At 43.0% G+C, this 25,864-nt stretch overlaps 1 protein-coding gene across 4 annotated transcripts in view; it reads right to left on the minus strand.

Moving 5' to 3' along the window:
- LOC115159989 (alpha-1,6-mannosylglycoprotein 6-beta-N-acetylglucosaminyltransferase B) overlaps positions 1-25,864 on the minus strand; it is a 46,580-nt gene that overhangs the window by 2,430 nt on the left and 18,286 nt on the right. For all 4 annotated transcript variants that reach the window (XM_029710201.1, XM_029710216.1, XM_029710209.1 and 1 more), the window contains 12 exons: positions 24,398-24,462; positions 24,059-24,232; positions 13,988-14,155; positions 11,804-11,973; positions 11,332-11,463; positions 10,983-11,116; positions 4,222-4,367; positions 3,871-4,026; positions 3,501-3,647; positions 3,188-3,304; positions 2,429-2,503; positions 1,811-1,971 (listed from right to left, as the gene is read on the minus strand). In XM_029710201.1, the coding sequence (XP_029566061.1) occupies positions 1,811-1,971; positions 2,429-2,503; positions 3,188-3,304; positions 3,501-3,647; positions 3,871-4,026; positions 4,222-4,367; positions 10,983-11,116; positions 11,332-11,463; positions 11,804-11,973; positions 13,988-14,155; positions 24,059-24,232; positions 24,398-24,462 (1,645 nt within the window). The remainder of the gene's footprint in view (positions 1-1,810; positions 1,972-2,428; positions 2,504-3,187; positions 3,305-3,500; positions 3,648-3,870; positions 4,027-4,221; positions 4,368-10,982; positions 11,117-11,331; positions 11,464-11,803; positions 11,974-13,987; positions 14,156-24,058; positions 24,233-24,397; positions 24,463-25,864) is intronic.

Below are 25,864 nucleotides of genomic sequence, written 5' to 3' on the forward strand. Positions count from 1 at the left end.
AAGCCAGCCGCACCAATGTGTCAGAGGAAACACCGTTCACCTGACGACCGAGGTTAGCCTGCAGGCGCCAGGCCCGCCACAAGGAGTTGTTAGAGCGCAATGAGCCAAGTAAAGCCCCCCCCGGCCAAACCCACCCCTAACCCGCATGACGCTGGGCCAATTGTGCGCCGCCCTATGGGACTCCCGATCACGGCCGATTGTGAAACAGCCCACGATCGAACCCGGGTCTGTAGTGACGCCTCTAGCACTGCGATGCAGTGCCTTAGACCGCTGCACCACTCGGAACTAAAACATGGGTTTTAGCGCTAGGCTGGAACAAAAACCATTGCACACTGTAATTGGGGAATTTTGCTATTGTCAGCAATGTGATACAGCAGGGTATTGATGGGGATTTCTTATAGACTATCACAATATTGTGTGAAAACATTTAACAGGGATTGTATTGGCCTACCTGGTCTGGAGAATTACAGCGGATGCTAAAGTGTACATGTAGCGCATGAGTACTAACAGACACCTGTGATTACTGCACGGTGTTTGAGATCTACACACATGCATCCAGACTAAACCATAGTACAATATTATACCACTGTGTGTGTTATGTGTATGTATTGGCTAGTCCTCTTGCACCTGTGTACATGTAGGTATTGGATAGCTGTGCCCTCGCACCTGTGTATGCAGTGCATTCGGAAAGTATTCAAACACCTTCATTTTTTTTTCACCACATTTTGTTAAGTTACAGCCTTATTCTAAAGTTGATTAATGTCACTTTTCTTCCTCAGCTTTCTACACACAATAACCCATGATGAAAAAGCGAAAGCAGGTTTTTAGAAATGTTCGCACATTTATTACAAATGAAAAACAGAAATACCTTATTTACATAAGTATTCAGACCCTTTGCTATGAGAAACAACATTGAGCTCAGGTGCATCCTGTTTCCATTGATTATCCTTGAGATGTTTCTACAACTTGATTGGAATACTCCTGAGGTAAATTCAATTGATTGGACATGATTTAGAAAGGCACACACCTGTCTATATAAGGTAGGAGAACCTTCCAGGCACCGCTCATCACCTGGCCAATACCATCCCTACTGTGAAGCATGGTGGTGGTAGCATCATGCTGTGGGATGTTTATCAGTGGCAGGAACTGGGAGACTAGTCAGGATCGAGGGAAAGATTAACTGAGCAAAGTACAGAGAGATCCTTGATGAAAACCTGCTCCAGAGCGCTCAGGACCTCAGACTGGGGCGGAGGTTCACCTTCCAACAGGACAATGACCCTAAGCACACAGCCAAGACAACACAGGAGTGGCTTCAGGACAAGTCTCCCAATGTCCTTGAGTGGACCAGCCAGAGCCTGGACTTGAAACCGATCGAACATCTCTGGAGTGAAAAGAAAACAGCTGTGCAGCGACACTCTCCATCCAACCTGACAGAGCTTGAGAGGATCTGCAGAGAAGAATGGGAGAAACTCCCCAAATACAGGTGTTCCAAGAAGACTCGAGGATGTAATCGCTGCCAAAGGTGCTTCAACCAAGTACTGAGTAAAGGGTCTGAATACTTATGTAAATGTGTTATTTCAAAAACCTATTTTTGCTTTATTATTATGGAGGTATTGTGTGTAGATTGATGAGGGGGATTTTTTAAAAAAAATACATTTTAGAATAAGGCTGTAACGTAACAAAATGTTGAAAAAGTGAAGGGGTCTGAATACTTTCCGAATGCACTGTATGTAGGTATTGGATAGCTGTGCCCTTGCACCTGTTTGCAGTATGTTTGTTCTGTCTGCCTGCCTGTATTTCTGTCTCTCACCTGGTGAACGCTGCGGGGTTGTTGAGGTGGTGGAACAGTGCCGGCTCACACACCAGGGAGGCACGTCGACACACACTCACACACGACTGGCCCAGGGGGCCCAGGTGTATTCTCAGAGCGCTCTCAGGTGGCCAGGTAGGGAAGGACACGCTGCAGAAGTCCTGGGGTCAACAAGAAGACAGGAACAACAGTTATATTATTTTGCAAAAATGTTGGAATGTATCATATAGCTCATGAGACTGGTTTTGGAACAGTGTTAAACAAGGTTGTTCAGCTCAGTTTAGGGTCCTCACTATCTGGCCATGCTAGGAGGTACAGAATTTTCAAATGTCAAAAAGTGACCACCGACTATCCTTGACCTAAATTAGTAACACAAATGTGCCATACTTGCCAATCAGTTCTGACAATACTGCCACCATTGTTCTTTCTAGCATGACCAGCTAGTGACTACCATTTATATACATATATCACCAAGCCTACTCTTTGTTCCAATGCCTCCTAATATAAGACATTATAAGACACATATTGTAATATTAACCATTGACCGTATAAAACAGATATAAACCTATCCCTTTAAATAAGTTTTTTTAAGTGTTTCAGGAGATTATTGTTGTGTACCTGATGAGTGATGTAAGCATGGACCCTTTCCAGCATCCCTTCACTGGTGAACTCTCGAGGGGTGAAGGGCTTGACCTTTAAAACAGACATAGGAGCTAAATACAGCTTTATATCAGGGTTATGCTAATCATATGAGCCTTCATAAGCATTCATATAACAGCCATACCAATGGATAAGAGGTTTCACCTGTAAAACAGACTAATTCTATCTTCCATAGATCTCGAGATCCATTACAACTTCATATAATAGTTGTGCTAATCATGTGAACCTTCATAAGTGTTAGCAGTTGATGTTATTCTTCAATAACACAAAAAATATATATTTATTCAAAGAGAACAAATCATAGTTGTTATGCTGGAAAGTAGATGGTCATTCTTCCCTGTCCTCAGTGTTTTCTCCACTGAACAAAAAGACAGGATGTAGTTTATACCCCAAGCCTATCCTGTGGTTGACCAATTAGAATTCCTTGCAGTAAAATTGGGCCAATGGTCAAATAACAAGTATCCCATTTCAGGTTCAATGTATAGACCATTTGGACCAATGAGAACTTGCCACATGTAGCTATGATTCCTGGACTGAAATTCCGTGTCCCTGACCCATTAAGCTTCAGTTCCCCATTACAGAAAAACAACTATTTCCATTGATCTTTAATTCCCTCTTGACCTTTAGTCATATGCATTGTGTATTTATCTCAGAATATTCTTACATAAGCATTCATTTAACATTCATAACAGTAGAATCAAGGTCATGGTAACTGACCTCTGTGCGTAGAATAGCCCTGACCGTCTCTTGAACGTCAGTAGTGTTGGTCATGTCCACGGTCCAAACGTAGGGTTTACCGATGAACTCCTCAGCATAGGGGTGCTGAGAGGAGACCTGACAGACACACACATGTACACACATGCATGCATGCATGCACGCACACACCAACGCACGTGCGCACGCGCACACACACTTCCCAATTAAACCACCATTGGGTGTGAAATAGTCTTTAGGTAAATTTGTTTGTTCATTTTTCAATTGAATTTGATTCATTTGTTAATACATTTCTGGATGAGTTGATATCCAGTACCTGTCGTGTTGTGGGCTTCCCTTTATAGAAGTCACTGTTTTCAGAGGAGCGAGGGGGCTGGAAGCGCGGCTGGAGGAAGACACACCCTAAAGCTATGGCCTCCAAAGGAGCTGGACCCTCATAGGGAAACCCAAGGCCCACAAACACCTGGAGGGGGAGGGCAATGCAGCCATGCATTTAGAATCCCTATCTCTGCATGGCTTACAGAGATATTGTAGAAAGTGTTTGAATCCTAACATATCAAGCTATATATTAGATCCAGGTCTGAAACCACGCATAGATGTCCACGGACGTTTGCACAATAAATCAAGATAGTAATTGTCCTCATGGGCCCTGAGACACTGTGGCCTGGGTTCAGTTCGGTTGTTACCTTGGCTCTTCTGAGGAGCTGTAAGAACTGATCCTGGGTCAGCAGGCCGTGGTTGATGATGTTACTGGGCAGCTGAGCGGAGTGGCCTGGAGGCTGGTACACTGTGCCGTGGGTCTCCAGCTCCTGACTGATCACCTCCAGATAACGCTCCTTGCCCTGGAATAGAAAATAAAAGAATGGAAAATAGAGTAAAGAGGAGAAGAGAAGAGTAAAAGTTCATGTATAGTGTAGAGTAGAGTTGAGGGAGCATGTCGCATGTTGGCCGTTCCAAAAACAGCCTGTCTAGTGAGGACATTACTGGATGGCACTGTCATTGGTCACTGCACCCTTTAACTCTTTCCGCCTCCTTACCTGCCACATGTAGTCCTGTTTCCCATAGACCACAGCCGTGTTGTCCTTCCTGTAAGGCCCTGGCTCCACTTCCTCCTCCCTCTCTTCCTGCTCCACCATCGCCTCCTCACTCACAAACCCCAGGAACGAGTTATCAGGGGTATGAGCTACACAGGAGACGGAGACGCAACAGGTCAGAATACAATTTTGGATTATATCGTTAGGAAAGTGTTGTATTGATTGTTTGAAGTCACATTATAACCACAGACCAACGTTTAAGCCATCAAACAACCAATAAGTTATCACATAAGTATATTGTCTAGTGGTCAAGAACTACAGCAAATCTTTATTTCATCGGCAAAGATATAAGTATAAATCCTCTATCAGTTAGATCTCAAAGGAATAAAACCTGTTTCATCCCAAAGGCTTCTATCAGAATGAACAAGAGAGAAGGATAAGACAAAACAATGTGTCAATGTCTAATAAGTCTGTGTATAATAAGAAAGTGTTTGATAAGTCTAATAAGTATAATTTGTCTAATATAGCTATGTCTAATATGCCAAATTTGCCCAATAAGTCTAATGTGTCAAATATGCCTAATAAGTCTAATGTGCCTAATAAGTCTAATGTGCCCAATGTGCCTAATAAGCCTAATGTGTCTAATATGTCTAATGCGTCTAATAAATCTAATATACCTAATGTGTCTAATATGCCTAATAAGTCTAATATGCGTAATGTGTTTAATAAGCCTAATGTGTCTAATAAGCCGAATGTGTCTAATAAGTATAATGTGTCTAATAAGTATAATGTGTCTAATGTGTCTAATGTGCCTAATACGCCTTAATGTGTCTAATATGTCTAAATGTGTCTAATAAGTCTGTGTCTGTCTAATAAGTCTAATGTGCCTAATATGCCTAATGTGTCTAATATGCCTAATGTGTCTACTAAGTCTAATATGTCTAATATGCCTAATAAGTCTAATATGCCTAATGTGTCTACTAAGTCTAATATGCCTAATGTGTCTACTAAGTCTAATATGCCTAATGTGTCTACTAAGTCTAATATGCCTAATGTGTCTACTAAGTCTAATATGTCTACTAAGTCTAATATGCCTAATGTGTCTAATGTGTCTTATATGCCTAATGTGTCTAATACTGTATGTCTAATATGCCTAATGTGTCTAATACTGCATGTCTAATATGCCTAATGTGTCTAATATGTCTAATACTGTATGTCTAATATGCCTAATGTGTCTAATATGTGTAATGTGTGTAATGTGTCTATGTGCAGCTGGAGATGCCAATAGCTGTCAGGACAGGAGGAGACTATAACAAACAGCATTAGTACAGGATAACGACAGAAAGATGTGGAAAAAAGGTTGTTTTGGACCGGCGATGTCGACATAAGGGACCAAGAATGCGGGTAGTGACAGTTGAGTAATAACATTGGGAGCGTCTCGATGGGCCGACGTGAAAGGAGAGAAACAGACATAAATCACATGATGATGGAAATAAAAACTATTCTTAGGGGGTTAGTGTCAGTGTGTTTGGATAGGCCATACACTTTGACTTCCCACAGCTTCTCAGATTCATCCTAACAGAACAGAGAGAGGGAGGTGTGAGAGATGGGATATTTATTTTAAGAAATACAAGAATGTGTCTGTGAATGTGTGTGTGTGTGTGTGTGTGTGTGTGTGTGTGTGTGTGTGTGTAGGCTTGTGTGTGTCTGCGTATTAGTCCACGTGTCAGTCCGTCTGTCCCCCCAACAGTTGTTTAAAAGGCCCTGCCAAATAACTCTCTCCTGTCTCCTAACTCTTCCTCACAACTGTGAAGAAGGTCCTTTCTGGGTGAATAACAGGCTAATTTATCCTAGCTTGTCTCCAACACTCCTCCACATGCACACCAGACGCGTAGCACCTCCATTCATCATCTTAGTGGGCTCACACCAACATGAATCATGATCAAGATGGAAAATGGTGCAAAAAGGGGAGCGATGGCTAGATAGAACCATTGCCTTCGACAGACAGACAGACAGACAGACACACACAATAACCAATGCCTTCCCAAAGGCCCTGACACTCAACAGATCCTTTCTAGCACTTCAAAGCCCCATCGACACCACCTCTAATCCCTTTCTCCCTCCATCTCTTCCTCTCTCTGAGCTGCCATCGCCGCGGGCATCATCCCTCTTGCTGCACGAGCAGCACAAATAAACAGCAGCGTTCCTGCCTGTGGAAGTGGTCCGGACTGCTCGGCGCGCTCCAGCTTGTCTCAGTCTAGTCAGAGTGGGAGAGATGACTAGGAAGTGTTTGAGAAGATTTTGGGAAGGGCAAGGGCTCACGTTTATTTAACCTGTTCTGAATCCTCTAAGTATGCAGACATATGAAGCCTCCTTTGTGGAACATACATCAGCACTGTCATAGTTAATAACACTCCCACTGTGTGTCACCACTGTTGGTCTCCAAATGGTAAAGCCCAACACTAAATAAAGACACATACACACACACACGTGCGTGCACGCATGAACACATACACAAGGAAACACACACAAATGCAAAAACCTATAAACAGACTTACATGTACAGTACCAGTCAAAAGTTTGGACACACCTACTCATTCAAGGGTTTTTCTTTATTTGGACTATTTTCTACATTGTAGAACAATAGTGAAGACATCAAAATTATGAAATAACTCATATGGAATCATGTAGTAACCAAAAAAGTGTTAAACAAATCAAAATATATAGTAGCCATCCTTTGCCTTGATGACAGCTTTGCACACTCTTGGCATTCTCTCAATCAGCTTCACCTGGAATGCTTTTCCAACAGTCTTGAAGGAGTTCCCACATATTCTGAGCACTTGTTGGCTGCTTTTCCTTCACTCTGTGGTCCAACTCATCCCAAACCATCTCAATTGGGTTGAGGTCAGGTGATTGTGGAGGCCTGGTCATCTGATGCAGCACTCCATCACTCTCCTTCTTGGTCAAATAGCCCTTACACAGCCTGGAGGTGTGTTGGGTCATTGTCCTGTTGAAAAACAAATGATAGTACCACTAAGCGCATACCAGATGGGATGGCGTATCGCTGCAGAATGCTGTGGTAGCCATGCTGGTTAAGTGTGCCTTGAATTCTAAATAAATCACTGACTGTGTCACTAGCAAAGCACCCCCACACCATCACACCTCCTCCTTCTCCCTGCTTCACGGTGGGAACCACACATGCGGAGATTATCCGTTCACCTACTCTGCGTCTCACAAAGACACGGCGGTTGGAACCAAAAATCTCAAATTTGACTCATCAGACCAAAGGACAGATTTCCACCGGTCTAATGTCCATTGCCTCATGTTTCTTGACCTAAGCAAGTCTCTTATTATTATTGGTGGCCTTTAGTAGTGGTTCCTTTGCAGCAATTCAACCATGAAGGCCTGATTTACGCAGTCTCCTCTGAACTGTTGATGTTGAGATGTGTCTGTTACTTGAACTCTGTGAAGCATTTATTTGTGCTGCAATCTGAGGTGCAGTTAACTCTAATGCAGTTAACCCTAACTTGTCCTCTGCAGCAGAGGTAACTGTGGGTCTTCCTTTCCTGTGGCGGTCCTCATGAGAGCCAGTTTCATCATAGCTCTTGATAGTTTTTGCGACTGCACTTGAAGAAACTTTCAAAGTTCTTGAAATCTTCCAGATTGACTGACCTTCATGTCTTAAAGTAATGATGGAATGTCATTTCTCTTTACTTATTTGAGCTGTTCTTGATATAATATGGACTTGGTCTTTTACCAAATAGGGCTTTCTTCTGTATACCACCCCTACCTTGTCACAACACAACTGATAGGCTCAAACGCATTAAGAAAGAAAGAAATTCCCCAAATTAACTTTTAATTGCTTCTACATCTGCATTGCTTGCTGTTTGGGGTTTTAGGCTGGGTTTCTGTATAGCACTTTATGACATCGGCTGATAAAAAAAGGGCTTTCTAAAAACATTTGATTGATTGACTGAACAAGGCACACCTGTTAATTGAAATGCATTCCAGGTGACTAATTCATGAAGCTGGTTGAGAGAATGCCAAGAGTGTGCATAGCTGTCATCAAGGCAAAGGGTGGCTACTTTGAAGAATCTCAAATATAAAATATATGTTGATTTGTTTAACACTTTTTTGGTTACTACATGATTCCATAGAGTGTTATTTCATAGTTTTGATGTCTTCACTATTATTCTACAATGTAGAAAATAGTAAAAATAAAGAAAAACCCTGGAATGAGTAGGTGTGTCCAAACTTTTGACTGGTACTGTATAACAGGGTTCATTATGTTTCCACTTGCCACTGCAGAGATATGTATTCGATGTTTATGTATTCCTATTGGTTGGTTGAATTGACATATTAGTAAGGTGTTATGAAACGGTCGTCGTACGTAGTGGACCAAGGCGCAGCGGGTTGAGTGCTCATAATGACTTTTATTGAACACAAACAAAACAAAACAAGAAAACGATCGAACGAACAGGATTGCAGGCTAAAACACACAGCTATGCAACCACAACTTCCCACAAAGGGACAGGTGAAAACAGGCTACCTAAGTATGACTCTCAATCAGCAACAACGATCTACCTGTTCCTGATTGAGAGCCATACCAGGCCAACAAAGAAATACACAACATAGACAGAGCATCGAAAATACAAAACAAGAACATTACCCAAAAAACCCGGAACACATAAACCAAACACCCCTCTTACATAAATACATATCCCATTAAACCCCGAACCACATAAAACAAATACCCCCTGCCACGTCCTGACCAAACTACAATAACCAATAACCCCTATACTGGTCAGGACGTGGCATGTTATGTTATTGGCTACGCTTGCAGATAGGGGGAGATTGCGAATGTAATATTGACAAGCAATCGGTAGGTCACGTTCTGAAATAGTGCTTTCAATGTATGTATTTACAATGTGTACGAGTTCACTATGTACATTTCCTGATATATATATGCAGTGCCTTCAGAAAGTATTCATACCCCTTGACTTATTCCACATTTTCTTGTGTTACAGCTGAATTCAAAATTGATTAAATAGATTTTTGTTCTCACTCATCTACACACAACACCCCATAATGACAAAGTCAAAACATGTTTTTAGACGTTTTTGCAAATGTATTTAAAATGAAACACAGAAATATGGTATTTACATAAGTATTCACACCCCTGAGTCAATACTTTGTAGAAGCACCATTGGCAGCGATTACAGCTGTTCGTCTGTTTCACTAAGTCTCTAAGAGCTTTCCACACCTGGATCTTGCAACTTTTGCCCATTATTCTTATAAAACTTATTGGTTGTTGATCATTGCTGGACAACTATTTTCAGGTCTTGCCATATATTTTCAAGTAGATTTAAGTCAAAACTGTAACTCAGCCACATTCACAGTCTTGGTAAGCAACTCCAGTGTAAATTTGGCCTTGTCTTTAATGTTATTGTCCTGCTGAAAGGTGAATTAATCTCCCAGTCTCTGGTGGAAAGCAGACTGAACCAGGTTTTGTAATGGATTTCCCCCAAACATAACACTTTGTATTCAGTACAAAAAGTGATTTTTTTGGCAGTATTAATTTAGTGCCTTGTTGCAAACAGGATGCGTATTTTGGAAAGGCTCAGGCTTCCTTCTTTTCACTCTGTCAATTACGTTAGTATTATGGAGTAACTACAATTGTTGATCCATCCTCAGTTTTCTCCTATCACATTGGCGGTTTCCTTCCTCTCTGGCAACAGAGTTAGAAAGGACACCTGTATGTTTGTAGTGACTGGGTGTATTGATACACCATGCACAGTGTAATTAATAACTTCACCATGCTCAAAGGGATATTTAATGTATGATAAAAAAATATATATTGGAAAACCTCCCTGGTCATTGTGGTTGAATCTGTGTTTGAAATTCACAGCTAAACTGAGGGACCTTACCAATAATTGTATGTGTAGGGTACAGAGATGAGGTACTCATTCAAAAATCATGTTAAACACAATAATTGCACACAGAGTGCAACTGTGACTTGTTAAGCACATTTTTACTTCTGAACTTATTTAGGCTGGCCATAAGGGGTTGAATACTTGTTGACTCAAGACATTTCAACTTGACATTTGTATTTCATTTGTAAACATCATTTGACTTTGACATTATGGGTACTGTGTGTAGGCCAGTGACCAAAAATCTCAATTTAATCCATTTTAAAATCAGGCTGTAAAACAACAAAACGTGGAAAAAGGGGTGTGAATACTTCCTGAAGGCACTGTATATATACAGTATGTGTGTGTGTGTGTGTGTGTGTATGTATTAGATATTGCTGGCTTCCTGGGATGTGCTTTTGTATGTTATTGCTGTAAGAGCGAGCTAGCAAGCATGCTGCTAATTCAGTTATTCCCATGCTAACAGACAATCTACAGCCATCAACATACTGTTGTCCTGCACATCTAATGTGCTTCCTCGTGTCTATCGTCAGGTACATATATTTATTCTATACAATTTGTTTTGGTCATTGTTATGATATTTGATTACAAAATACCCAGTCTGATATTCATATGCAAGCGACAAATCACAAATCTACAGCCATCAACATACTGCTGTCCTGCACATCTAATGTGCTTCCTTGTGTCTATCGTCAGAATAAACACCAATCAACTGGGACTACTGGCTGGGCACTCCTTTCTTTAAAAACACAACACAAGAGACTAAGTTACACATACGATTACATCTGTTAACCCACCCACACCCACACACCCACACACACACAGTATACTCACGGAACATGGTCATGTACTGCAGTGGCTGTAGACGCCAGCTTCCCCATAGCGTGTTGTAACCATGGCTACGGGCATATGTCCCTAGGTTGAAAGCCGGTTCCGTACCAAAAGAGTCAAGGATTCGGAAGCGGCATCTGGAGAGAGGAGGAAATGTATCATCATAGGCATATTTAATTGTGTTGAACTGTATCTTATGTGACTTGAAATTATGTGGGAAAACTGTCTTGAATCAAGTACTTACGAGTTTGCTTCATGGTAATTACATGGTAATGATATATGTTGTTACAGTACCTTGGAATAAGGCTCATGTAATCCAACATGTTAACAAAAGTAACCAAAGTGTCATTACTGGTAGTGTTGGAAGGCCAGCCCCATGGCTCCCTGGAGATGGGCGAGGCCGTGGTAGTCTGTATAGATGATGTCAAAGGGCAGGGGCCTCTGGATGGGGCAGCTTCCTTTGCCCGGGGCTGCACCTATCACACTGTTCCACCAAACACAAACAAACACTCTGTCATGGTGAGATAGAACTCAAAGTGACAATGCATTGTGAGAGCTTTAAGTTGTCAAAGGATGATGACTATTCATGATTAGATCAGTCTTCAATACATTTCAATGGATATGCAAAGCCATGATGTTGTTGCATATCAAGGTATTAGACATATTTCTATTAAGAGGTGTGTAAAGCACACCTTAAATCCTGTACTTCTGGCTTGCCTTCCTGGTTATGGGTTCACTTCATATGGCCGCTGACCCATCCATCACAGAACATTGACTTGAATGGGGATTCCCATTATAGTAATTCTATTTCTACGGTGTGTTACCTGTGCAGGTGGTTCTGGGAGGTGGTAAAGGTCAGATTGTGACCCAGGATGAAGAGAGAGGCACTGAGGTCAGCCCACTGCACCAGCTCCCCCAGAGGCCCCCCTTGGTCCACCATGGCCCCGAACCGCTGGCCCGCACCCCCAGACAGGACCCCCGGGTACAGCAGGACCTAGAGAGGGGGAGAACATGGAGGTGGAGGACGATGATTATTCATGATTAGATCAGTCTTCATTACATTGAAATGGATTCGTGAAGTCATGATGTTGTTGGATATCAAGGTATTAGAAATATTTCTAGCACCTGGGGGCACATACAGAAATAACTTTTAAAACACCGCCTTATTTGAGTATATAGAGGTTTTATCAATTCAATATTACACATTCAACAATCATCCCACCAGCATATCAGTGCAAGCACTATGACTAACCTAAGGAACAGTAACTAAAAATAACTAAAGACATACAGTTGAAGTCAGAAGTTTACATACACTTAGGTTGGAGTCATTAAAACTAGTTTTTCAACCACTCCACAAATTTCTTGTTAACAAACTATAGTTTTGGCAAGTCAGTTAGGACATCTACTTTGTGCATGACACAAGTCATTTTTCCAACAATTGTTTACAGACAGGTTATTTCACTTATAATTCACTGTATCACAATTCCAGTAGGTCAGAAGTTTACATACACTAAGTTGACTGTGCCTTTAAACACCTTGGAAAATTCCATAAAATTATGTCATGGCTTTAGAAGCTTTTGATAGGCTAATTGACATAATTTGAGTCAATTGGAGGTGTACCTGTGGATGTATTTCAAGGCCTACCTTCAAACTCAGTGCCTCTTTGCTTGACATCATGGGAAAATCAAAAGAAATCAGCCAAGACCTCAGAAAAATTATTGTAGACCCCCACCAGTCTAGTTCATCCTTGGGAGCAACTTCCAAACGCCTGAAGGTACCACGTTCATCTGTACAAACAATAGTACGCAAGTATACACACCATGGGACCACGCAGCCCTCATACCGCTCAGGAAGGAGACGCGTTCTGTGTCCTAGAGATGATCGTACTTTGGTGCCAAAAGTGCAAATCAATCCCAGAACTACAGCAAAGGACCTTGTAAAGATGCTGGAGGAAACAGGTACAAAGTATCTATATCCACAGTAAAACGAGTCCTATATCGACATAACCTGAAAGGCCACTGCTCCAAAACCGCTATAAAAAAGCCAGACTACGGTTTGCAACTGCACATAGGGACAAAGATCATACTTTTTTGGAGAAATGTCCTCTGGTCTGATGAAACAAAAATAGAGCTGTTTGGCCATAATGACCATCGTTATGTTTTGAGGAAAAAGTGGGAGGCTTGCAAGCTGAAGACGACCATCCCAACCATGAAGCACGGGGGTGGCAGCATCATGTTGTGGGGGTGCTTTGCTGCAGGAGGGACTGCTGCACTTCACAAAATAGATGGCATCATGAGGTAGGAAAATTATGTGGATATATTGAAGCAACATCTCAAGACATCAGTCAGGAAGTTAAAGCTTGGTCGCAAATGGGTCTTCCAAATGGACAATGACTCCAAGCATACTTCCAAAGTTGTGGCAAAATGGCTTAAGGACAACAACGTCAAGGTATTGGAGTGGCCATCACAAAGCCCTGACCTCAATCCCATAGAATATTTGTGGGCAGAACTGAAAAAGCGTGTGTGAGCAATGAGGCCTAAAAAATCTGACTCAGTTACACCAACTTATTGTGGGAAGCTTGTGGAAGGCTTCCCGAAACGTTTGACCCAAGTTTAACAATTTAAAGGCAATGCTACCAAATACTAATTGAGTGTATGTAAACTTCTGACCCACTGGGAATGTGATGAAAGAAATAAAATATGAAATAAATCATTCTCTCTACTATTATTCTGACATTTCACCTTCTTAAAATAAAGTGGTGATCTTAACTGACCTAAGACAGGGAATTTTTACTAGGATTAAATGTCAGGAATTGTGAAAAACTGAGTTTAAATGTATTTGGCTAAGGTGTATGTAAACTTCCGACTTCAACTGTATGAAAATATTACAGCAGGAGATTATAAATATAGATGCAGCACGTGGGAGTTTGAAATCCGATGAATCCGATGTTAACCCCGTAGATTTACATATTGGAAGTTCATTTAATAGGATCTCTGTGGTTAACCCACCCTCTTCTGCAGTGAAGTCGTCTTAATGGTGTTCTCTCGTATCCTATGTCCCGCCTTTATCCAGCATGCAGACAGCCTCTCCACCCTGGACCAGATGAACCTTCCTGCAGGACCCTGAATTCCACCAAACACCTCATACAATGGCCTCAGAGTCGTCCGGACCTCTGCCTGTGTGAAATAAAAAGGGATTAATGAACAACAATATTAAAGCAGTACGAAAGTAGTGTATGCAAGTTAAAATTAGATAAAGAATTTGATTGATGTATGGCTTGCATCCAAATATGAAAGGGGCAAAAGTTATCTTGGCCAACATTGAGGAGGCTCTTATAAATAATTTACTCAAAAACATCCCAACCCCTGCTCAGGTAACGCATCCCATTCCCACTATTTCACAGCATTATCATAGTACTTATACAGATAATCATATACCCAGGGGTAGTAACAATCTTGTGACCATAAAAAAAGAAATCCACTGTTACTGTTAGCCCAATTGGGAAGGAAGCCCACTGTGGTAAGCTCGTCCCATAATGTTATTTCAAATACCACAAAAATGGATACCCTTGCTGTATTCAAATTGCAAAAAGTTGGGTTGTTACATATCAACGTACAAAGTTTGATGTCAAATATGGACTTTCATGATATCTGGGTGCATGACACGAGCCCGGACATTTTGGTTCTCACAGAGACTTGGACAAATGGCTCGATCCCGGATAAGGACATTGCTGATTACCACATCTTCAGGTGTCACAGACTGAAAGAAGGAGAGGGTGGCTATATATGTGAAATCAACTCGTGGCATCATGTTCTCTAAATATCACCAAAAAAATTTGCTTTTGGTTTTTGATTTGTCCATAAGACAAAATCCACATTATCTGTTGATGGCATTTATCCCCTTCTTCAAGCCCTCACAAATTGGTTGTTGATCATTGCTAGACAGCCATTTTCAGGTCTCCCCATAGATTTTCAAGCAGATTTAATTCAAATCTGTAACTCGGCCACTCAGGAATATTCACTGTTTTCTTGGTAAGCAACACCAGTGTAGATTTGGCCTTGTGTTTTAGGTCATTGTCCTGCTGAAAGGTGAATTCATCTCCCAGTATCTGGTGGAAAGCAGACTGAACCAGGTATTCCTCTAGGATGTTACCTGTCCTTAGCTCCATTCCGTTTATTTTTTATCCTGAAAAACTCCCCAGTCCTTAACGATTACAAGCATACCCATAACATACCCATAACATGATGCAGCCACCACTGTGCTTGAAAATATGGAGTACTCAGTACTCAGTAATAGGTTGTATTGAATTTGCCCCAAACATAAATGTCACACCCTGATGTGTTTCACCGGTCTTTGTGCTTGTCTCCACCCCCCTACAGGTGTCGCCTATCTGCCCCATTATCCCCTGTGTATTTATACCTGCGTTCTCTGTTTGTCTGTTGCCAGTTCATCTTCTCTTGTCAGGTTTTACCAGCGTGCTTTCCCGCCTTTCTGTTTCTCAAGTTCTGTTTCCTAGTTTTTCCTAGAACTTCTGCCAGCCCTGATCCCGAGCCTGCCTGCTGTCCTGTACCTACCTGACTCTGACCTGATCACCTGTCCTCTACCTGCCCCGTGTTTATAATAAACTGTACTATCCACCTCCTGTGTCTGCATCTGGGTCATATCCTGAGTCGTGATAGTATGAACTGGCCATGACTGACACAGCAGACTTGGACCAGCTCCACAACGCCGTCTCCTCCCAGGGAGCCACCATTGGAAGACACAAGGAGTTACTTCAAGGTCTTATGGAAGGATTCCAGACTTTGGCGGAACACCAGGACATGCCTTCAACACACTGCTGGAGCAATTCCTGCCCCGTGACGTCTTCCTGCAGGCTTGGGAAAAGCCCGGACCTCTCCGACCTCCGGGAGGTTTTCAGCAAGTCCCATGCAGCCTCGCTTCCTCCGCATCGGCCCTATGACTGCGTAATTGACCTTCTCCCGGGCACTACACCACCTCGGGGGCGGCTTTATTCCCTGTCAGGGCAGGAGAGCAAGGCGATGGAGACGTATATTGAGGACTCCCTGGCTGCAGGGGGTATCCGTCCTTCTGGCTCCCCCGCCGGCGCAAGGTCAAAACCCTGCCGGGGCCTGAATGACATCACGGTTAAAAATCGTTACCCGCTTCCACTCCTCGCCTCTCCAGGAGGCTACCATCTTCTCCAAGTTGGACCTCCAGAACGCCTACCATCTGGTACGGATACGGGAATGGGATGAGTGGAAGACCGCCTTTAACATGGCTAGCGGGCACTACGAATACTTGGTGATGCCGTTCGGACTGACCAATGCTCCTGCTGTGTTCCAGGCCCTGGTAAAAGACGTTCTCTGGGACATATTGAATAGGTTCGTGTTCGTCTACCTTGATGACACCTCGTGTTTTCCCACTCGGCTCAAGAACATGTCCTCATGTCAGACAAGTCCTCCAGCGTCTTCTGGAGAACCAGCTGTTCGTCAAAGCGGTAAAATGCAAATTCCATCGCTCTACCATCTCCTTCCTTGGGTACATCATAGCTGCAGGCAACATACAGATGGATCCTGAAAAGGTGAGAGCGGTGGTGGATTGGCTGCAACCCACCTCCAGCGTGCAGCTGCAACGCTTCCTGGGATTCACCAATTTCTACCGCCGGTTCATCTGGGGTTACAGCACCCGGGCTTCCCCACTGTCAGCTCTCACCTCTCCCAAGGTCCGGTTTACGTGGTCTCCAGCTGCAGACCAGGCGTTCTTGGACCTCAAGTACCAATTCACTACCAGCCCCATCCTAATCCATCCAGATCTGTCCCAGCTAGGGGGTCCTCAATATACGTCTCCATCGCTGATGGCAACTTCCTGGTGGAGATCGATGCCTCAGACGTCAGAGTGGGGGCTGTCCTGTCCCAGCGTTCGGCCCAAGACCAAAAGCTGCGTCCCTGTGCTTTCCTCTCCCATCGTCTCAACCCCACGGAAAGGAATACGACGAGGGTAACCGGGAACTACTTGCGGTGAAGATGGCATTGGAGGAGTGGAGGCACTGATTAGAGGGCGCGGAACACCCATTCATAGTATGAACAGATCACAAAAACCTAAAATATCTCCGCGCCGCCAAGCTCCTCAACTCCAGGCAAGCTCGATGGGTCATGCTGTTCACCCGATTCAACTTCACCATCTCCTTCCTCCCTCTTGTCTCGCAGCTGCACTCATCTGGGGTATAGAGAACCAGGTCCGTGGGGTGCAGAGGGCCCAGCTAACCGGATGTTTGTCCCGGACTCTGCCCGTTCCTCGATTCTGGAATGGGCTCATTCCTCTCGACTGGCCTGCCATCCTGGCTCCCGTCGGACCCTGGCCTTTGTACGACAAAGTTTTTGGTGGCCCACCTTGGTTCCTGATTTCTTCGTGTTCATCTCCGCCTGCACCGTGCATGCCCAGAATAAGACTCCTCGGCAAGCTCCGGCTGGCCTCCTTCAACCACTTCCCGTCCCTCACCGTCCCTGGTCACATATATCCCTGGACTTTGTCACTGGTCTCCCCCTGCCTGATGGCAACACGGTTATCCTTACCGTGGTGGACCGGTTTTCCGGTCCCCAAGCTACCCTCAGCCAAGGAGACGGCCCAGCTCATTGATCCATGGACTTCCGGTGGATATTGTCTCCGACCGGGGTCCTCAGTTCTCATCCCAGTTCTGGAAGGCGTTCGGCAATGGGTCATCGATCAGCCTGTCCCCCGGGTTCCACCCCCAGGCTAACAGCCAGTCGGAGCGAGCCAATCAGGCTCTTTGCTGCCTCATCTCCGCCAATCCCACCACCTGGAGCCAGCAGCTTGTGTGGGTAGAGTACGCCTGCAACATCCTCCCTTGCTCAGCCTCTGGTCTCTCGCGTTTTGAGTGCTCCCTGGGATATCAGCCCCCACTCTTCCCGGAGCATGAGGAAGAGGTCAGCATACCCTCGGCCCAGATGTTTGTTCACCGCTGTCACCGTGCCTGGAAGAGAGCCCGGTTGGCTCTTCTCAAGACCACCTCCAGGTATCGACGACTGGTCGGACCACCACCGGACCCCGGCTCCCCGTTATAGTCTCGGGCAGAGGGTATGGCTGTCCACTCGGGATCTGCCCCTCCAGGTAGAGTCCCGCAAACTGTCCCCGTTTTATCGGCCCTTTCCCCATCTCCTTGATTCTTAGCCCCTCTGCTGTTCGTCTTCTGTTGCCCTGTACTCTATGTACACTTTTCATGTGTCTAGGATTAAACCTATATCTCACAGCTCTTTGTCTCCTGTTTCCAGGTTCTGTTTCCTAGTTTTTCCCAGTTCTGACCATTCTGCCTGCCCTAACCCCGAGCCTGCTTGCCATCGTGTACCTGCCTGACTCTGACCCAATCACAAACCTCTGCCTGTCCTATACCTGCCCTTTGCCTGCCCAGTATTTATAGTAAATTATCTGAGAACAGTATTATCCACCTCCTGTGTCTGCATCTGGGTCATATCATTAGTCATGATAATACAACTTTGTATTCAGGACAAAAGGTGAATTGCTTTGCCACATTTATTGTACATTGTTGCAAACAGGATGCATGTTTTGAATATTATTATTCTGTACAGGCTTACCTCTTTTCACTCTGTCAATAATGTTAGTATTGTGGAGTAACTAGAATGTTGTTGATCCATCCTCAGTTTTCTCCTATCACAGCCATAAACACTAACTGTTTTAAATTCAACATTGGCCTCATGCTGAAATCCCTGAGAAGTTTCTTTCCTCTCCGGCAACTGAGTTAGAAAGAACGCCTGGGCCTCCCGAGTGGCGTAGTGGTCCAAGGCACTGCATCGCAGTGCTAGCTGTGCCACTAGAGATCCTGGATCGAGTCCAGGTTCTGTTGCAGCCGGCCGCGACAGGGAGACCCATGGGGCGGCACACAATTGGCCCACTGTCGTCCGGGTTAGGGCAGGGTGGTTCTTGTCCCATCGCGCTCTAGCGACTCCTGTGGCGGGCCGGGCACAATGCACACTGACACGGTCGCCAGGTGTACCATGTTTCCTTCGACACATTGGTGCGACTGGCTTTTGGGCGTCAAGAAGCAGTGCAGCTTGGCTAAGTTGTGTTTCAGAGGACGCATAGCTCTCGACCTTCGCCTCTCCCGAGTCTGTACGGGAGTTGCAGCGATGAGACAAGACTAATTACCAATTGGATACCACGAAAAAGGGGTCAAAGTAAAAAAAAAGAAAGGACGCCTGTATCTTTGTAGTGTCTGGGTATATTGATACACCATCCAAAAGTGTCATTAATAACGTCACCATGCTCAAATGAATACTCAGTGACTGCTTTTTCTATTTTTACCTATCTACCAATAGGTGCCCTTCTTTGTGAGGCATTGGTAAACCTCCCTGGTCTTTGTGGTTGAATCTGTGTTTGAAATTCACTGCTCGACGGAGGGACCTCACAGATCCAGTAATTCTATGTGTGGGGTACAGAGATAAGGATAGTCATTCAAATTTCATGTTAAACACTATTATTGCACACAGTTAGTCAACGCAACTTATTATGTGATTTGTTAAGCACATTTTTACTCATTAATTATTTAAGCTTGACATAACAAAGGTGTTGAATACTAATTGACTCAAGACATTTAAACTTCAAATGTTTTATTCATTTGTAGAAATGTTGAAAAACATTCTTTGTGTGTAGGTAGGTCAGCGACCAAAACATCTAAATTTAATCCATTTTAAATTCAGACTAACACAACAAAATGTGGAAAAAGTCAAGAGGTGTGAATACTTTCTGAAGTCACTGTAGATTTGTAAAATTTTTCCCCACAAGCTTTTCTTCATGATATGTGTTACAATGACTTCTCCTCTATTAGCTGCATGCCTGACCCTGAATTAGCTCTAGAATTGTTCATAAATTTGTATCTCTCTGTCAGGAAAACAGTCCCTGTAGACGCCTTAGAGTAAGAAATAGAACAGATTCTTGGTTCTCTATAGAACTTTCAGATCTAGTTATGCTGACAAATCAAGAAATGCTGACTAGGCAATTGAGAAATAGATGCACTTCCTCAATCAAGAAAGCTTCTGGTGAAATTACAAAATTTTGGAAAACAGTTAATGCACTGTAGTGTGGAAATTCCTCTCCTTCCCTACCAAAGCAAGTTGTGTCAAACTGGCATCGTTACTGAGAAAAATGAGATAAATAGTGCTTCTAAATCAGCATTTTATCTCTGCAGGCTTTTTATTTGAAAGAAATTGTGGTTTAATTGACCCTGGTCAGACAGTCAACTGCCTGCAATTCTCCCAGCCTCTACTTGCGTCGATGGAAGTCCTGTCAACTTCTGGTGAATCTTTGTGAATCTTTGCGCAATATTGATGTAAAAAACACTGGGGCTGATTTGCTTGATCCTTTCTTGCTGCAGCTTTCTGCTCCTCTTATTGCAGAATCTTAAACCCACATTTTTCACCTTTCACCAATTATTTCTGGTACCATCCCCAGAGTCTGGAAGGCGGCCCATATACTCCCCCTTCACAAAGGTGGTGACCTGTGCGACCAACATAAATATTGTCAGAGCTTAATTCCAGAGCTTCAATTTACCTTTATTGCCCTACTGAAAGCCTGTAGGTTTTAGTTTTTTTACCGCCTCAAGTGGAATGATCTCCAAAATTCCTTAAAGTTGGTGGAGTTGGTGCCTCTAGGGCAGGGCTGGGCAACTTTGATGGGGGTGGGGGCCCCCCCAAAAAAAACGGAACTCAACATGAGGGGGCTCGTAAGTCTGCGTACCCACATCGTTGTGTATTCTATTATTCTAACTCTCAACAGTAAGTTTTTCATTTGTAATTTTATTGGTCCATGGGCCTACAAAGCGGGGGTTGCCAGTTGCCCATCCCGGCTCTAGGGCAATTCAGGTGAATGTTAGAGGGCCTTTTTACTGAAGAAAGTGTTTGAATTATATTATTGTGTTTTGCTATCGTGTCAGGTGTTTGCTTTTCATGTATTGTGTAATTGATGTGTATATAGATACAGTTGAAGTCAAAAGTTTACATACACCTTAGCGAAATACATTTAAACTCAGTTTTTCACAATTCTGACATTTAATCCCAGTAAAAATTCCCTGTCTTAGGTCAGTTAGGATCACCACTTTATTTTAAGAAGGTGAAATGTCAGAATAATAGTAGAGAGAATGATTTATTTCAGCTTTTATTTCTTTCATCACATTCCCAGTGGGTCAGAAGTTTACATACACTCAATTAGTATTTGGTAGCGTTGCCTTTAAATTGCTTAACTTGGGTCAAATGTTTCGGGTAGCCTTCCACAAGCTTCCCACAATAAGTTGGGTGAATTTTGGCCCATTCCTCCTGACAGAGCTGGTGTAACTGAGTCAGGTTTGTAGGCCTCCTTGCTCGCACACGCTTTTTCAGTTCTGCCCACAAATTTTCCATGGGATTGAGGTCAGGGCCTTGTGATGGCCACTCCAATACCTTGACTTTGTTGTCCTTAAGCCATTTTGCCACAACTTTGGAAGTATTCTTGGAGTCATTGTCCATTTGGAAGACCCATTTGTGACCAAGATTTAACTTCCTGACTGATGTCGTGAGATGTTGCTTCAATATATCCACATAATTTTCCTACCTCATGATGCCATCTATTTTGTGAAGTGCACCAGTCCCACCTGCAGCAAAGCACCCCCACAACATGATGCTGCCACCCCCGTGCTTCACGGTTGGGATGGTGTTCTTTGGCTTGCAAGCATCCCCCTTTTTCCTCCAAACATAACGATTGTCATTATGGCCAAACAGTTCTATTTTTGTTTCATCAGACCAGAGGACATTTCTCCAAAAAAGTACGATCTTTGTCCCCATGTGCAGTCGCAAACTGTAGTCTGGCTTTTTTATGGAGGTTTTCGAGCAGTGGCTTCTTCCTTGTTGAGCGGCCTTTCAGGTTATGTCGATATAGGACTCGTTTTACTGTGGAGATAGATACTTTTGTACCTGTTTCCTCCAGCATCTTCACAAGGTCCTTTGCTGCTGTTCTGGGATTGATTTGCACTTTTGGCACTAAAGTATGTTAATCTCTAGGAGACAGAACACGTCTCCTTCCTGAGCGCTATTACGGCTGCGTGGTCCCATGGTGTTTATACTTGCGTACTATTGTTTGTACAGATGAACGTGGTACCTTCAGGCTTTTGAAAATTGCTCCCAAGGATGAACTAGACTGGTGGAGGTCTAGAATTTTTTATCTGAGGTCTTGGCTGATTTCTTTAGATTTTCCCATGATGTCAAGCAAAGAGGCACTGAGTTTGAAGGTAGGCCTTGAAATACATCCACAAATGATGTCAATTAGCCTATCAGAAGCTTCTAAATCCATGACATCCTTTTCTGGCACAGTCAACTTAGTGTATGTAAACTTCTGACCCACTGGAATTGTGATACAGTGAATTATAAGTGAAATAATCTGTCTGTAAACAATTGCTGGAAAAATGACTTGTGTCATGCACAAAGTAGATGTCCTAACCGACTTGCCAAAACTATAGTTTGTTAACAAGAAATTTGTGGAGTGGTTTAAAAACTAGTTTTAATGACTCCAACCTAACTGTATGTAAACTTCTGACTACAAATGTATATACCGTAATTTCCGGACTATTAAGCGCACCTGAATAGAAGCCGCACCCACTGAATTAAAAAATATATATTATTTTGAACATAAATAAGCCGCACATGTCTATAAGCCACAGGTGCCTACCTACATTGAAACAAATGAACTTTACACAGGCTTTAACGAAACACGGCTTGTAACAAAAATAAATAGGCTTTAACGAAACACGGCTTGTAACAAAAATAAATAGGCTTTAACGAAACACGGCTTGTAACAAAAAATTAGCAGTAAGCTTTAGTTGTCTTTTTGCACTGAGTCAATTCCTCACGCTGCTGTTTCCAACGTCTTATCATCGACTCATTAAGACCAAGCTCCCGTGCAGCAGCTCTATTTCCTTTTCCAACAGCCAGATCAATCGCCTTCAACTTGAAAGCTGCATCATATGCATTTCTCCGTGTCTTTGCCATGATGAGGGTGACAAAATGACTACCGTAGTCAGAATGATGGGAAGTTTGAGAGCGCTCGATTTAATCTAAACAGTAAACAAAAAAGTTGTTTGACCTTAACCCGTTCGGCAATTTCATTGGTCTAATGAAAGCTTCATGCCGCCAAAAAACAGAGCATGTCACAGAATGTGTTTTTTTGGAGAAAAAAAATGTGAAAGCGGGAAAAATCCATATATTAGCCGCGTCATTGTTTAAGCCACGAGGTTCAAAGCTGGGAAAAAAGTTGCGGCTTATAGTCCAGAATTTAAGGTATAGTGTCATTGTTGTTTATTGATGTGTTCAAGCTGTAACAAACACTCAAACTGGACAATGTTATCTCAATCTCTTCATTCAAAACTCAGTCATGGACATTCTTACTGACAGTTGTGGCTGCTTTGCGTGATGTATTGTTGTCTCTACCTTCTTGCCCTTTGTGCTGTTGTCTGTGCCCAATAATGTTTGTACCATGTTTTGTGCTGCTACTGTACCATGTTGTGCTGCTGCCATGCTGTGTCGCTACCATGATGTTGTCATGTTGTGTTGGTACCATGCTGTGTTGTCATGTGTTACTGCCTTGCTATCTTGTTGTCTTAGGTCTCTCTTTATGTAGTGTTGTCTCTTTTGTCGTGATGTGTGTTTTGGCCTTTTTTTTTTTTTTATAAAAAATTGTTATAATTTTTTTATCCCAGCCCCCGTCCCCAAAGGAGGCCTTTTGCCTTTTGGTAGGCCGTCATTGTAAATAAGAATTTGTTCTTAACTGACTTGCCTAGTTAAATAAAGGTTAAATAAATAAATGCAGGGCTCATCTGCAAAAGAGACAGTGGTCTCAGCATGACTCTGTGCTTAAATAAAAGGTTAAATAAAAAATAATTAAAGATCATTTCATGTCTCGACAAAAGGCTACTAAAACCATCAGCATATGTTCAGTGAAGTCCATAAACATTGTTTTTCAATGACAGATTTTGATAGTTCTAATACCTATGCCAAGTGACATTCAACCTGTTCTAAACCTACCTTCTCTTTGTGGGTGTGTGGTTGCTGGTGCCATGGTGGTGCTGAATGGTTTCTTCCAGGGTGGGGGGGACAGAAGTCTTCTCTCTCACTCAGGTAGGTCAGGATGGAGCAGGTGGTACCATCCACCCCATAGAAAGCATAGCAGGGGTCTGAGTCCCAACGGGCTTGCAGGAACTGGGAATGTAACGCCAAAGTGTTTGTGTTCGAAAAGAAAGAGAGAGACAAAAAAATTGGTTTGGGACAACGGTGACAGGAGAAATGTTGACTTCATGGGCCCAACAACAAAAACAGATTTAGCATTTACAAGATTAACTTTCAACTAATTGTGTTGTGACTCACCTCAACTTTCTCAGCACAGTGGGGATACACAGGGTCCTCGGGCACCTCACAAACCTCACGGAGACCTGACAAAAGAGATTGTGATATTATCTAAAATTATACTTTATTTTACCAACAACCTCTGTGCTGCTCAGAGTACTCAGTGGGTAATAAACTTGAATCAGCACTCGATTCCTACACTGTAAAAAATACATTTGGATTCAACATACAATTGTAAGGCAACCAGCTGCAAAAGGATTGTGAGTTTTCTTAACATTTGGGCATATAGTTGAACTAACATACATTCTCAAGTTGAGTGAACATACAATTCAACTTTAAAACTAAATCTACCTTATTTGTACATTTCCCAGTTAAAATTTAAATATATGACAATACATTACATACAGTTGAAGTCAGAAGTTCACATACACTTAGGTTGGAGTCATTGAAACTTGTTTTCAACCACTCCACAAATTTCTTGTTAACAAACTATAGTTTTGGCAAGTCGGTCAGGACATCTACTTTGTGCATGAGACAAGTAATTTTTCCAGCAATTGTTTACAGACAGATTATTTCACTTACAATTCATTGTATCACAATTCGAGTAGCTCAGAAGTTTACATAAACTAAGTTGACTGTGCCTTTAAACAGCTTGGAAAATTCCAGAAAATTCTGTCATGGCTTTAGAAGCTTCTGATAGGCTAATTGACATCATTTGAGTCAATTGCAGGTGTACCTGTGGATGTATTTCAAGGCCTACCTTCAAACTCAGTGCCTCTTTGCTTGACATCATGGGACAATCTAAAGAAATCAGCCAAGACCTCAGAAAAAAGATTCTAGACCTCCACAAGTCTGGTTCATCCTTGGGAGCAATTTACAAATGCCTGAAGGTACCACGTTCATCTGTACAAACAATAGTACACAAGTATAAACACCATGGGACCACGCAGCCGTCATACCGCTCAGGAAGGAGACGCGTTATGTCTCCTAGAGATGAACGTACTTTGGTGCCAAAAGTGCAAATCAATCCCAGAACAACAGCAAAGGACCTTGTGAAGATGCTGGAGGAAACAGGTACAAAAGTATCTATATCCACAGTAAAACGAGTCCTATATCGACATAACCTGAAAGGCCGCTCAGCAAGGAAGAAGCCACTGCTCCAAAACCGCCATAAAAAAGCCAGACTACAGTTTGCGACTGCACATGGGGACAAAGATCGTACTTTCTGGAGAAATGTACTCTGGTCTGATGAAACACAAATAGAACTGTTTGGCCATAATGACCATCGTTATGTTTGGAGGAAAAAGTGGGAGGCTTGCAAGCCAAAGAACACCATCCCAACTGTGAAGAACGGGGGTGGCAGCATCATGTTGTGGGGGTGCTTTGCTGCAGGAGAGATTGGTGCACTTCACAAAATAGATATCATCATGAGGTAGGAAAATTATGTGGATATATTGAAGCAACAGTCAGGAAGTTAAAGCTTGGTTG

The sequence above is a fragment of the Salmo trutta genome, chromosome 2 (genome assembly GCF_901001165.1).
Source record: "Salmo trutta chromosome 2, fSalTru1.1, whole genome shotgun sequence".
Taxonomy (NCBI): Eukaryota; Metazoa; Chordata; class Actinopteri; order Salmoniformes; family Salmonidae; genus Salmo; species Salmo trutta.